Source organism: Ceratotherium simum, chromosome 33 (assembly GCF_057802395.1).
Source record: "Ceratotherium simum simum isolate JZ-2026a chromosome 33, ASM5780239v1, whole genome shotgun sequence".
NCBI classification, from domain to species: Eukaryota; Metazoa; Chordata; class Mammalia; order Perissodactyla; family Rhinocerotidae; genus Ceratotherium; species Ceratotherium simum.
The window spans coordinates 719,389-733,557 of record NC_141932.1 but is presented as its reverse complement, the minus strand read 5'-3'; the positions used below and the strand labels follow the sequence as shown (position 1 = coordinate 733,557).

Below are 14,169 nucleotides of genomic sequence, written 5' to 3'. Positions count from 1 at the left end.
TGAGACATTGGCAGCAGCCATTACTATGACATAGTACAGGTGTGCTGACACAGACACTAGCAGATGCTATTGGAATTCTTCCCCCCGGCCTGTTAGGGCAGGGGGTCTGCCCCACCCACTAGAGCACTGATTTAATCCAGCTCAGCCAGGGCAGGCACCTTGCCCTAGGGACTGGCCCCATCCAATAGCAAGCCCTTGAGCAACTTGTGGGCCTGCGTAGGCCGGGTGTGGGGCCTCTGCAGTGGGGCGAGTAGGTCTGCCTCAGCGGGTTGGGGGTGTGCACCAGGCAGGACTGTGTTGATGGGGTGTGTTGGCCTACAGATGGTGGGGCTTATCAACTGCAGCAGACTTGTGCTTCTCAAACAGCCACATAGGGGATTGGCTCCACCTTCCAAGGCCTGAAACAACTGTGCATGCCTGGGGCCAGCCCCACCCAGCTGCACTCCTGAGATGGCTGACAACAGCTTTGCAGGCTGGAGGGCTACAGCAATTGTAAGTCCCTGAGCCTAGCAACCAGCCATGCTGGGGGCCTACTCAACTTAACACATAAAATGCAATAAGAATATGCTATTAGACCTTGTAGCCAACTGTGCTGGGGCTCCCCATGCCAGATAAAGTGATTCAAGGGACCACAGTAGCTGCACACAGCTGAGCATTACAACCAACCGGCCAGAGGGACAGCCTAGCCTCCCCATGCACCTGCAGTAAGAGCAACCCTGCCACAACAGAAGGACACATGTAGCCCACATAGGGGACACTCCTGGAACATTTGGAACTGGTGATGAAAGGGAAGCACACTGCCGGACCTCATAAGTCATCTCTTACATAAGGCCACCTCTCCAAGATCAGGAGACGTAGCTGATCTACCTAATACGTGGATACAAGCACAGAGAAAGAGGCAAAATGAGGGGACAAAAAAATATGTTCCAAATAAAGGAACAGGACAAATCCTCAGAAAAAGAACTAAATGAAACAGATATAAACACTCTACCTGATAAAGAGTACAAACTAATAGTCAGAAGGATGCTCACTGATCTTGGGAGAAGAATGGATGATCTCAGTGAGAACTTCAACAAAGAACTGCAAAATATAAAAAAGAACCAATCAGAAATGAAGAATATGATAATGGAAATGATAAATTTACTAGAGGGACTCAATAGCAGAGCAAACAATACAGAAGAACGGATCAGTGAGCTGGACGAAAGACTAGAGGAAATCACCCAAGCTGAACAGATAAAAGAAAAAAGAATGAGGGGGCCGGCCCCATGGCATAGTGGTCAAGTGCGCATGTTCCGCTGCTGGCAGCCGGGGTTCGGATCCCGGGCGCACAGCCACGCACCGCTTGTCAGGCCATGCTGTGGCGGTGTCCCACATAAAGTGGAGGAACATGGGCACGCATGTTAGCCCAGGGCCAGTCTTCCTCAGCAAAAAGAGGAGGATTGGCAGATGTTAGCTCAGGGCTGATCTTCCTCACAAAAAATAAATAAAAATGAGAAAAGAATGAGGACAGTCTAAGGGACCTCTGGGACAACATCAAGTGCACTAACATCTGTATTATATGTGCCCTAGAAGGGAAAGAGAAAGACAAAGGGACAGAGAATCTATTTGAAGAAATAATAGCTAAAAACTTTCCTAACCTAAGGAAGGAAACAGACATCTAGGTAGAGGAAGCACAGAGAGCAAGATAAACCCAAAGAGGCCCACACCAAGACACATCATAATTAAAATGTCAAGAGTTAAAGAGAGAATCCTAAAAGCTGCAAGAGAAAGGCAACAAACTACATACAAAGGAAACCCCAGGAGGCTATCAGCTGACTTCTCAGCAGAAATCTTAACAGGCTAGAAGAGAGTGGCACAATGTATTTAAAATGCTAAAAGGAAAAAAATCTACAGGCACGAATACTCTACCCAACAAGGTTATCATTCACAAAGGAAGGAAAGAGAAAGAATTTTCCAGACAAGCAAAAGCTAAAGGAGTTTATCACCAAGAAACCAGCCTTACAAGAAATGCTAAAGGGACTTAAAGTGGAAAAGACCACAAACAGGAATAAGAGTGTTATCAGAAAAAAAAAAAAAAACAATAAAATCACTGGTAAAGGCAAATATACAGTAAAGGTAGCAGATCAACTACCTATGAATTTAATATGAAGGTCAAAAGACAAAAGTACTAACATTGTCTATTTCCATGATAAGAGGGTAATGGATACACATGCACAAAAAAGAGGTTAAATATGATATGATATATTTTAAAATTCTTGATCCACTTTAAATAACTCTGAATGGTTGATGGTAAATTTTAAAATCAAAATGAAATTTTGGCAAGTTAATGTATTGAATAGTGAAATATATAACCCATAGATTGAATAGTTTTCTCAAAAATTGCCTGATTTAGAATTTTGCCCAATATTTTATGGCTTATCTCAATTTGACTTGTATGGATACCAAAAATATTATAGATAATTATTTTTTATGTTTTACATTTTAAGTCATTTTCTTGATTATTTAAATTGGTTGTCATTTTTATTGTATTTTACTTATATTTTTATTTACAAAAATCTATTAAAAATATATTTTGTGGCTTTAAACTTGGGCCTTGCTTTGTAGTGACCTGCACACCCCAATTTATTAAAAAAGAAAATAAACCTCTTTGTAAAAAAATAATCTAGGATACTTGTTTTCATGTGTAGGCTTGATTATTTTTCCATTTGACAAGTGGTATAAATTGAGATTTTTTTCCATCTCAATTTGCAACTATTTTAATATTTTATTGCATTATTTATTTCTCTTCCAACTGATGATCAAGTTTCATATATATATGCTCCTATACACGTGTTCAGTAGGTGCATGTCAGGAGGGTGTGTTTCCAGGCCCTCTACTGTGTACTAGTCACCCAATAACAGTTTTCTCTACCAGAATAAGTTCTCAATAAACTTACTTTTATTATCCTTTTAAATAAATTTTAAATAATAAGCTCTGAAACATTAACATTTTGTTTGAAATAAATAAATTACCTTTTTGTAGTTATTTTTATTTATATTTAGTCTTTCTATGTAGAAACTTGCTTTATATCTGTTTTTATTTAGAAGTGATTTTTATAATTTCGGGTAAGTTTTTAGATTTTTTTCAACTCTTCTCTTACATTTCTTAGTTTCGATGTTTTTCAAATTTTTGTTTATATTTCAGTAAGATTTGCTTTAAATTTTTAAATAGGAGAAAGCTTCTTACAGGATTACTATTGATTTTTAATCTTTATTGCATGTATGCATACCCATAATTTCTCGTTAATTATAATATTTCATTTGATTTTTCAAAGATCCTCAGCTATACATCTTAATTTTTGTTACTGGATCACAAGTGGGTTCGCTCACCCGTCCTGCAGCAAGCCAATCTCTGACACCGGGTGTAGTGGAAGAAAGCAGGAATTTTACTGCAAAGCGCTGAGCAAGGAGAACAGGAAACTAAACTGTAATCCCAACTCCTGCAAAAGCTACAAGCAAGGGTTTTTATTTGGGGTTTTAGGTAGGGGAGGGAAGCATGTGGCCTTGGGGGCTGAAGTTTTAAGAGTTCTCTGCGCAGGCGCAACTGTCTTTCATATTCCTCCACGGGTCCCATGTGCGACTTGGGGTTGGGGGTGGTTCTATGTGTTGCATGCGGTGGATTTTTAGTCTGTGACTTGTAAAGTTTATGATTGGTCATTTTAGCTTTTCAGTGCACCTAGGCGATGTTTGCGGGGCGGAGGCTGTCAGCAAGCTGCTTTCTTATTAGCAGTCTTCCTGCTCTTCTGCAAAACAAGCTCAGAAACTTTGGTTACTTTGTTTCTCCAGTCAACCTTCTGGGTACAGGCACTGATTTCACTCTAATCCAGGGAAAGTTTTAACTCCTTCGTTCTTGGTTTCACTTTCAGGATAAATATGTACTTCTTCATTTACTCTGAATGTAATTCATAAGTATGTTCCTTATCTTATAGCACTGAAAATGCCAGACATATTGATGTGGGGCCACTGAGTCTTGAGTTGATAAAGAATTTTCAGACACGTGCCGCTCGTTCCTTTGTGGACTTTTATTTTGTGTTCAGCATGGGGACAGAACCCATGTGCAGTAAAGAGCTGTCTGTGCCCGGCCATTGTCTGTGGTTTTAGCTATTTTTATTACTCTAAAGAAATGGCAAAGGAAAAAGTATTAGGTGACGTGGTCAAGCGAGTTGATGGGTTCTGGTTTGTCTCAAAGATTAGGGCATGAGGGCGGATAAATGACATGTGCCCTTGCATTCCAAGGTACGGTATGCCTCAAGGAACCCGTAGGCAGGGGATTCAAGTCATTGATTACCTCCTAAGGTAAACTCCTTTGCTCCTAGCCAGAGGTGATTAAGTAGGGGCATGCGATACGGAGTGGAAACATTGTAAAACGAGTCATAAGCAAGGTTTCAACCACATCAATATCATCTCACCTATAAATCTTTCAAATATGTCTGTAAAGTACAAGTTCTCTTTCATTATGATAATTACAATATCATTTTCACACTAACAAAAATACCAATAACTTAGATTCAGAATTCAATTTTCCTGCTTTTTCAAAAATTTATTTTTCATAATCGATATGTTTAAATAATAAATATACTCCTATTTTATGTTTATATTTTGTATTTTAGTTCTATGTCAAAGGTTTGTCCTACATTCTTGTGTTATATTTGTCATGTATTTGATGGTGTAGCTAGGTCATTTGTCTGGTATAATTTCCCACCTTCTCTAATGTATCTTCATGTCTTGGATGTTCTTAACGTGTTCCCCATTGCTTCCAATAAATGTATAATTAGAGCCAGAGGCATTGATGAAATCCAGATTGACTCTGGCCACAGTGCTCCACAGGCACGGGGGACACTTGTGTTTGCATCATGGACAGATGCTCTCAGAAGTCTGAGTGTCTCCGTTTTGTGATGTTAACTTTGCACAGTGGGTCCAACTGTTAATAGGTTTTGACGTCCAATATCGTTTTTTTCCCCCACTGTACATTTATCTATTGTGCCACCTGCATTGAAATTATTTGGTTGAAGTAATTGGTTGATGACCATTGGTTAAATCCATTATTTTATGGGCCATTGAGACGTGTCTGTATTCTACCTAATTTTATCAGGGCTTCTGCATTTATTACCTAGAAATGATCTATAAAGAAATATTTTCCTAATTTTCTATTTGTTTATCCTGAAGTGCAGTCTGTACATCAAAGGGAGGAAAATGCTCGACACCTTCGCTTTCTTTATCATTTTCCAAACGGTCTCGGACAGAGAAGCGCCATTTCCCAATGACCCTCGCGGTGGATCTTGGCCTTTTCTCCTGGAGTCAGGTGATGAACGCCCCTATCGCTGCCTTGGACTGTGGGCACTACATTACCCAGAATGCTCTGCGACGACAGCCGGTGTGGCTGAGCCAATGAAGGCTCAGAGAAAAGGCATTTCCGTTTGAGAACAGTGGTCGGGCGGGACTTCCGGCCTCCTCCTCCAGGCGGTCATTTTGGCCGCTCTCTGGTGGGTGTCCGTCAGGCCCCGGAGCGCTGGGTCGGGGCTGAGGTGACGAACCGAGAAGGCGCGAGAGGAGGCGCTGTGCCCGCTGCACAGAGCGGGTGTGAGGCTCGGCGACGCCGCCCGGGGGACCCGCGCCAGGGCCGGGACAGGGACCGCCGTGCCCGGAGCCCCTCCTCTCCCGCCGCTTCCGGCCCCGCTCCGCCCTGGAGTCCGATGGCTGCGGCCGCGCGGACGGAGCCGGCTCAGGTCAGTGCTCGTGCTCCGCGCCCTCCCCGTCCTCAGCCCAGCCCAGCCCTAGAGCCCCGAGTGCGGGCGCCGCTCACGGGCCTGCAGCCCAGGCCCCGGTGTCCGGGACGGGGAGGCGCTCGTGGGGCCTGTTTCTGAGACCCGGGTTACGGGAGTGGGAGAGGGTCCCAGGGGAGGGCCCGCGGGGGAGAGGCGTGGAGGGCGACTGAGCCGGGGCCCTGAGGTCCGTGTTCTGTCTGCAGTGAACAGAGTGTGAGGCCCAGTTAAACCTGGAATAGCAGGCTGAGGGTTGTACCTCATTGTGAGGACTCTAAAAGCCATGGAGAGTTTTGAGCAGAAAGAGATACGATCTCCGTTAGGGTTTTAACACTTTGCCGAAGCCTGTTCAACGGAAGGGTAGAGTGCAGACGGATGGTGTTGATATTGAGGCGCTGGGACGTGGAATCTTTATTCAGGGTCACACACCTGTTAAGAGGTGACATGGAGCACTGAGGCCCAGAGGTTAGACAGCCGGCCTGAGGTCACGGGGCTCCAGGACCAAGGAAGGGTACAGGGAGGCATGAGCCGTTGAACCCCACCATGGCCTCATTCCTCCAAGGCGTGCCTCTTCGCGCTAGTTTTCCTGGGTGGAGTAGTGCTTAGGAACCCACACAGGGAAGTGGAGGGTGTTCCGGTGCCTCACCTATCCAGACGGCCACTTTGGTGTTCTATGGATTGTGGTTCCCCGGCACTCTTTTGTGTGTGTGTGTGTGAGGAAGATTGGCTTGAGGTAACATCTATTGCCAGTGTTCCTCTTTTTGTTTGAGGAAGATTGTCCTTGAGCTAATATCTGTGCCAGTCTTTCTCTATTTTGTATATAGGACGCCACCACAGCATGGCTTGATGAGCTCTGTTTAGGTCCGTGCCTGGGATCCTAACTGCAAACCCTGGGACACGGAAGCAGAGTGTGGGAACTTAACCACTATGCCACCAGGCCGGCCTCTCCTGAGACTCTTAATGCTACTCCTCCAGTCCTTGAGTCTGGGGACTCTGGAGAAACCTCAAGTCCCCGGGGTAAGGCCTTCTCATGCTTTAGATACAGGTGTTCCCATTACTGGCAACCAATATAAACAGGTGCGGAGGGTTCTTCCAGGAACTAGTTCTCAGAGTTCCAAATGCTTGGAGGTAAAACTGACCTGTGAGTGTTCGAGAGACCTCAAGTCTCCTTTCTTTTAGATGAGAACAAAAAGCAAAGGATAGGAGTCAGGATTGGAATGGTTGCCTGAAAAGGTTGATGTCTGTTCTAGGGGTGATGAGGTGTTTGGATCAGAGGAGGGAGGTGATCTTACCAAGGTCTTAACAGGCTTCATCTGGCTGTAGAGTGGAGAACAGACTGGGGTTGAGGGAGAAGGAAGGGAAGATCAGGAAAGAGGCTCCTGCCATAGTCCAGGTGAGGGTTAATGGACCAGAGTGGTGGCTTAGGAAAAGTCCTTGGATTCTGGATGGTATTTTTAAAAAGAGCAACAAGATTTTCTAACGTGGATAGTGAGGGACTGAAACACAGGATTCAGAGATCGCCCCAGGGTTTTCAGACTTAGCAGCTATAGAGATGGAAGCTCCATCATCTGGAATGAGAAAGACTGTAGTAGGAGTAATATTCACTGCTGGGGCGGGGGATGGTATCAGGAGCTTTGTTTTGGCCCTGTTAAGAGTCTCAGGTGTTTCAGAGATCACTGAGTGGAGGCATGAGGGGGCAGCTGAACACATAGGTCTGGAAATGTGGGGAGGGGTTCAGCTTGGAGACATCCAAAATATGTTGGCTACTGTGTGGACCCTGATGAATAAGTTGTGGTGACATTTAGGAGGGGCAATCTTCAGGTTATGGTGTAAAGCTAGTAGGGGGCCAGGAAAAGGAGGGTGGGGGCTGTGAACTGGATCTCTTTCTTGGGTAACTAGGTGATAGTATTGGGCTTCACAAACACAAGTGAGGAAGGTAAGTGGCCTTGAAGGGAGGATGTGTTGGGGACAGGATAGTCTGTCAGGTGACCAAGGCTTCCAAGGGAAAAATGGACATGAGGTGGATGCGGATGCCTAGAGATCACTGAAGCAAGATGATACTCAGGCTGGAGCTGGTCCTTATTCACCTCTCTATGGACTCTCTAGGATTTTTTGATGACTTTGATGTGTTCTGGCATGTTTCCTTCAGCCTGGAGGATAAGATCATGGGCAAATATTGTCATCTGTGAGCATCAGTATGCCTGGGATGGGCCACCAATGGGCTGGGCTTTGAATGAGGGTTAGGCGGACAGAGGAAGGTTATGACTGCTGCGAGGACAACAACTGCAGCACAGAAGTGCAAGAGGGCCATGGGAATCAGAGATCCACATATGGTTCTGTGTGGCTAAGTTTGAGGCAAGGAATGGAGCCAGGAGGGAAGTCTTCCTAGAAGGTTTTGGCACTGCCACCACTAATGGCAGCCATGGGAGGTTCACGGTAGTATTGGATCCCGTATGAATTTACCAAGCATACTCTGGATGCTCTCTGTTCGTATGTCATGTAAGGCGTAAAATTAAGTCCCAGTATTATATGCTGCCTTGACATGTGTTGAAACCAGGAGGCTCTCAAATGGCCTGAGCACAAGTTCCCCACCTCACTCTGCTCCTGCAGATAATGTCTCCTAACCAAACAACTGTTATAAAGGGGACCAGGTACAGTTCCTCCTTATCCCTTTGTAGTGGGTTTCAGTTCCCTGTCAGCCCTTTGGATTTATTCAGAAAAGGAAATTACATCCTCCCGTGGGAACCAGAGTGCACTCTACCCTCTTGACACTACAAAGCTTGCATCCCACAGCTCCTGGTTGTCCACTGTTGTCCAGAGTGTAACCCCCTGTAGCCCTGTGTGGTGTCCTCCTATCCTTGGGTGTGAATATATCTGATTAATGAGATGCTGCTGACCACATCTGTCCAATATCAGTTGTGTGTTTGGCCATCCCCATAATCCTAGGCAGGAATCCCACCCTCATCAGAGGAGTGAAAGTGAAAAGGAGGTGATCAAAATTCTTTAACATGTTGGGACACCAGGGAGATGCTTATGGAGTGAGACAGTGAGGTGGCGGTGGCCATGGGCATGTGGCTGTGGTGTCTGGAAATATGAGAGATGTGCAGTCTAAAGAGTGATGTGTACATGGAGATGGAGCATATCTGATAGCCGCGGGGCCCTGTATTGGGACTTACATGACCTTGTAAGGGGAACTGTCTGGCATGAGGGGTTGGAAACCTCTGTGCCAGGCCCACAGTTTAGACATCTATTTGTCCAGCTGCCTCTTGTTGCTGATGTCTGGACACAGTATTCAGTGCGCCCATAAGGAGACAACAGCAGCAATGGCACCAGGGCCTACTTACTCCTCTGAGTTGGGGAGACTGGGAGGAAGATGGTCATAGGATAGATATATGGGGGAATGGATTGTAGGGCCTCAGGAGTGGGGAAGTTTGTGGTTTCATCTGTCCCAATCATGACAGGTTGGTGTGACCTTTGAAGATGTGGCTGTGTACTTTTCCTGGGAGGAATGGGGTCTCCTTGATGAGGCTCAGAGACGCCTGTACCGAGATGTGATGCTGGAGAACTTGGCACTTATAACCTTCCTGGGTAAGGCCCTTACACCCACCCCTGTGCCCTGAGCTAGGCTCTGCCTTTCCCCTTTATCCACTGGCAAGTCTGCCCTTCTCATATCAGGACCATGGGCACTGCTTCCTTCCCCAGTTCCTTGGGTAAGTGCTGTGGTTGGTTGGGCTGAGGTGTGAGTAGTGTCCTCTCTTCTCCTTGAGCATCTCTGACCCCTGCAACATCTAGCCTCGAAGGGATGAATCCAGAGTCAGGAATCTTGCAGTGACGGATCCCACCTTATTTGCCCTCTCCCTAACCAGGTGAATTTTCCAGAACCAAGGCACGTGTGTACCCCAGGTTCTATTTCCTTCCTCTAGCTGACATTTCCTCATTCCTGTTTGTGCCAGAAATTGCCATCAGTGACACAGTTACTACTTATGTGGACCATGGGCTATTCTTGCAAGACACTCCTCTAAAGTTCTCTTTGTAATATTTAGTTTTCTTTCCTGTGGTCTCTCATGTGCTGAGTTATTTTTGGCCAGTGCTGGCTGCTAGTCTGTCCTGTCTTTCCCTTAGTACTTGCATCATCTGGGTTCCATGTAGTTGCTCATCAAGGGGGTGGGGTGGAGAGGTTCACAGGATAGAAAGGAATCCAACTGCAGCAAGATGACCTCAAGCATAGTCTGGCCCTGAGAAGTGGTGCCTAGGGGAGGACGTGACATCAGGGCTGTGTACAAGTCATACCAGAAACCAGTTCTATTCACTTGTCTTTTGGTGCCAATCACAGTGGCAGCCACACCTCATTTCTGCCTCTCCTTCCCCATTCTTCACACTTAGCCACGTTGTCAACTCTACTACTTGTCACTTCTGCTCTTATTTCCAGCTCAGGGATAATCCTCACTCACCTCTGTGGACTCCACGTTTCAACGCTTTTTCACACTGGTCCATCTATGGGGTTGTCCAATGTTGGCCTCTGCATTTTGTGTCCTGGGGTGTGTACATTCTTAATCCTTGATCACCACCTGCTCTGTTGCATTTGGATTTTCCTGGGCCTGGACACAACCTTCTACATAGCACTTGTGTGTCATCAGTGGACAAAGTCCTGCTGAAAGTTGTTTGCAGAAGAATGAGGAATGAGAGACCCTGCCTCTGCTCCTTGTGTCACACCCTGTGGTTGTGTTCTTCACCTTGTGAAGCCTCCCTCATTCTGTGATCTTTAGAGGCCCAGTTCTTTTAAACAGCCCCATCCTTAACCTGAACCCAACCAGCTTATCCTGCAAACAATCCCATGAACTGATTCTTGGGTTTGTCAGACACACATTTGTAATGGGGCTGTCTCCTCGCACATCCTCGCACAAAGTCAGCATGCACTTCACCAGCATTTCTCTGCTTTCAGGTTGTTGGCATGGAGCAGAGGATGAAGAGACACTTTCTGAGCAGAGTATTTCTGTTCAAGGAGGGTCACAGATCAGGACTGTCAAGACAGATCTGTCTCCCCAGAAGGCCAACCCCTGTGAGATGTGTGGCTTGATCTTGAGTGACATTTTTCACTTGTCTGAGTACCAGGGAACACATTGTGGGCAGAAACTATACATGTGTGGGGCATGTGAGAAGCCATTCTATTACAGAGTAAACCTTCATCGGCACCAAAAGCAGCACATTGGAGAGAACCCATTGAGAAGCGATGTGAGGAGAGCCTTGTTTGTGGACAGCTGCAAAATCTGTATGTCAAGGAAGCCCTTTACCTTTGGGGAAGTTGGGAAGGACTTCCTGGACAGCCCAGGATTTCTTCACCAACAGGCCACTCACACTGGGGAGAAATCAAACAGTGGAACCAAGTATGGGGCTGCCTTTCTAAGGGAAAAAAATCATTATAACTGGGGAGACTGCACAAAAACTTTCAACCACAAACGCACACTTGTTCAGCACCAGAGAGTCCTCACTAGAGAAAGACGTTACATGTGCAGTGAATGTGGAAAATCATTTAGCAAAAGCTCCCACCTGATTAGACATCAGAATGTTCACACTGGAGAAAGGCCTTTTGAGTGCAGTGAATGTGGGAAATCTTTTAGCCAAAGCTCAAATCTCATTCAACATCGGAGAGTTCACACTGGAGAAAGGCCTTATGAGTGCAGTGAATGTGGGAAATCCTTTATCCAAAGCTCACATCTCATTCAACATTGGAGAGTTCACACTGGAGAAAAGTCTTATGAGTGTAATGAATGTGGGAAATCTTTTAGCAAAAGCTACAGCCTCAGTCGCCATCAGAGTGTTCACACTGGAAAAAGGCCTTATGAATGTAGTGAATGTGGGAAATCATTTTCCCAAAACTCTGTGTTCCTTCAACATCAGAGGGTTCACGCTGGAGAAAGTCCTTATGAGTGCAGTGAATGTAGGAAATCTTTTCGCCAACGCTCTGCACTCCTTCAACATCAGAGAGTTCACACGGGAGAAAGGCCTTATGAGTGCAGTGAATGTGGGAAATCATTTGGATATATCTCCAATCTCATTACACATCGGAGAGTTCACACTGGAGAAAGGCCTTATGAGTGTGGGGAATGTGGGAAATCATTTAGCCAAAGCTCTACCCTCATCACACATCAGAAAATTCACACTTGAAAAAGGCCTTATAACTTTGGGAATGTATGCAATTCTTTACCTACAGCTCCAGCCTCTTACAAACACCAGACTGTTTACATTGGATCAAGGCCTTATGAGTGCAGTCAATGTGGGAAATCCCTTACTCAAAACTTCAGCCTTAATAAGGAGAGTTCACAGTGGATCAAGGCCTTAGGAATGCAATGAATGTGAGAAAGCCATCAGCCTAAGGCCTTTACTCTGCATAACACAAATTTCACATGGGAAAAAAACAACTTACATGTGCAGGGATATACAATTTCTTTGTTCAGTATATCAGCACTTGAGATCCCTCGTGATGGTGCTGTCTGCCTGAATTGAACCTCATACATCCAAACATCTGCAAAAATTCCAGGTATGTGGGAGCTGCATTGCACATTTTATAACCTGCCCAGGGCCCTTCTCAGATTTATGTCACTGCCAGTTTTGTAGGAGAAGCTATTTCACCTCTACTAGCTGGCAGGTGCCCACAGTGTGCATCATTGACTACCTCAACATGTTCAGGGAAGGAAACCTCTATGTTCTCCCATTCACAGGAGGGATTGGTGAGAAACCTGAGCACTCTTTTCCTTTTTCCTCTCTTTCTCTTGATGAGGTAGGCCATGGACCAGACCCATTTTTGACCCAGAGGACTCTGCTGGTGACTTGAAAACATGGATTGCCTTTTTCAGGGATATTATTAGTCTCACGTGACTCTGATGGAATTTCCTGCCCTTCAACTCTCCAGCCCAGGAGCAGCCTGCCTCCCATTGCTCTGCTTTGTGCAAAAATGAAGGCCTTATTATTTAAGCCATCATCTTTAATTTTGAGAGTTCTATTTATTGTGTGTGGTGGTTTGAAAACAACTGGGTTCTGCTAACAGAAAGGAGAGAACAGCTTTGGTTGGGATCCCAAACTTGGTGTGTCTCAGAGGGGACAGTATGATGGCAGGATATACCTCTCTCTCCAGTTTTGGCCTCATTTGTGTTGTTGCCCAAGGCCTCCAAGGAAAGACTACAGGACTTTATGCTCCTAATTTGTAGCCTGAATGCCATGATATTTTCTGGGTTCAGAAGTCAACCTGAGGAGGGGGTAGTTGTTGGTTGTTGTGACAGCCTGTGGTGCTTCTGAGAACAACATGAACTTGTCTTGTTCACAGGGGATATTGCATCGTGCTCAGTACTGAGGGAAATCTTCTCCCACGTCCTGCAAATGAGCCATGTGCCTTGAGGTGCAAAATTCTGTAGGATAGCATCACTGGTTTTAAGATTACAAGGAAAATTATAATTGTTACAGAAACATTGGATTAATAGTGGGAGGAAGAGACTGTAACAGACAGGATGAAATCCGCCTCTTTTAAGGGGCATCAAGTGTTAGTCACTGTGGCTGTGAAGGATGAGCATGTACAGAAAAGCTCAGATCTCCTGAACTGTGAATCTCGTATAGCAGAGGACATTGTGAGAGAAAATAATCTAAAGGTTTTGTGGATTCCTGTAGCCTCTCTGGGCTGTCTTCAAGGCCACTTCTGTGCAAACAGAAAAATGAAGATAGAAGGGAGATCTCTTCATCAAGTGATGTGGACTTTGTGCCCCAGGCCAGCATTCCTCTTGAATCACCTGGAAATAGCCTTCATTGCTCACTTACATTTTTGACCACTGAAGCAAAGTGCCCATCCCAGGGCACTTTGAGAGAGATGGTGGTGTCACTATAGGGAATCTTCCAAGTAGCAAATTCAGATGTCTATTTTGAATCATATTTTTTAAGCTTTAATAAAGTATAAATGACATGCAATAAAATGCACATATTTAAAACTTAGTTTGTTTTGACATTTATGAAACCATCATCACATTCATGATAATAAGCCTATCACCCCCATATTTACCTTATGTCCTTTAATGATGTCACTCTCTGCTCCCCAGTCAACCATTGGTTTACTTTTCTTTACAAGAGATTAGTTTGCATTGTCTAGAATTTTATATCATTGAAATCCTAAAGTGTTTACTCTTTTTTTCCCCCTGGGAGCCCTCACACAGCATGTTTGAGATTTGTCAACAATGCTTATATGAGTAGCTCATTCTTATATTGCTGAGAAGTATGATGTTCAGTGGATATACCACTATTTGTTTATTCTTTCATCTTTATGCATATTTGAGTTGTTTCCAGTTTTTGACTCTTGCAAATAAAACTGCTACAGTTATTTGAATATA

At 45.0% G+C, this 14,169-nt stretch overlaps 1 protein-coding gene across 1 annotated transcript; it reads left to right on the top strand.

Moving 5' to 3' along the window:
- The first annotated feature begins 5,511 nt into the window (after positions 1-5,511).
- On the top strand, positions 5,512-14,169 carry LOC101394759 (zinc finger protein 587B-like). The gene is made up of 3 exons (XM_087422020.1): positions 5,512-5,764; positions 9,262-9,388; positions 10,743-14,169. Exons 1-3 carry the CDS (start codon positions 5,732-5,734, stop codon positions 11,963-11,965), a joined length of 1,383 nt encoding a protein of 460 aa, XP_087278146.1. The 5' UTR covers positions 5,512-5,731; the 3' UTR covers positions 11,966-14,169.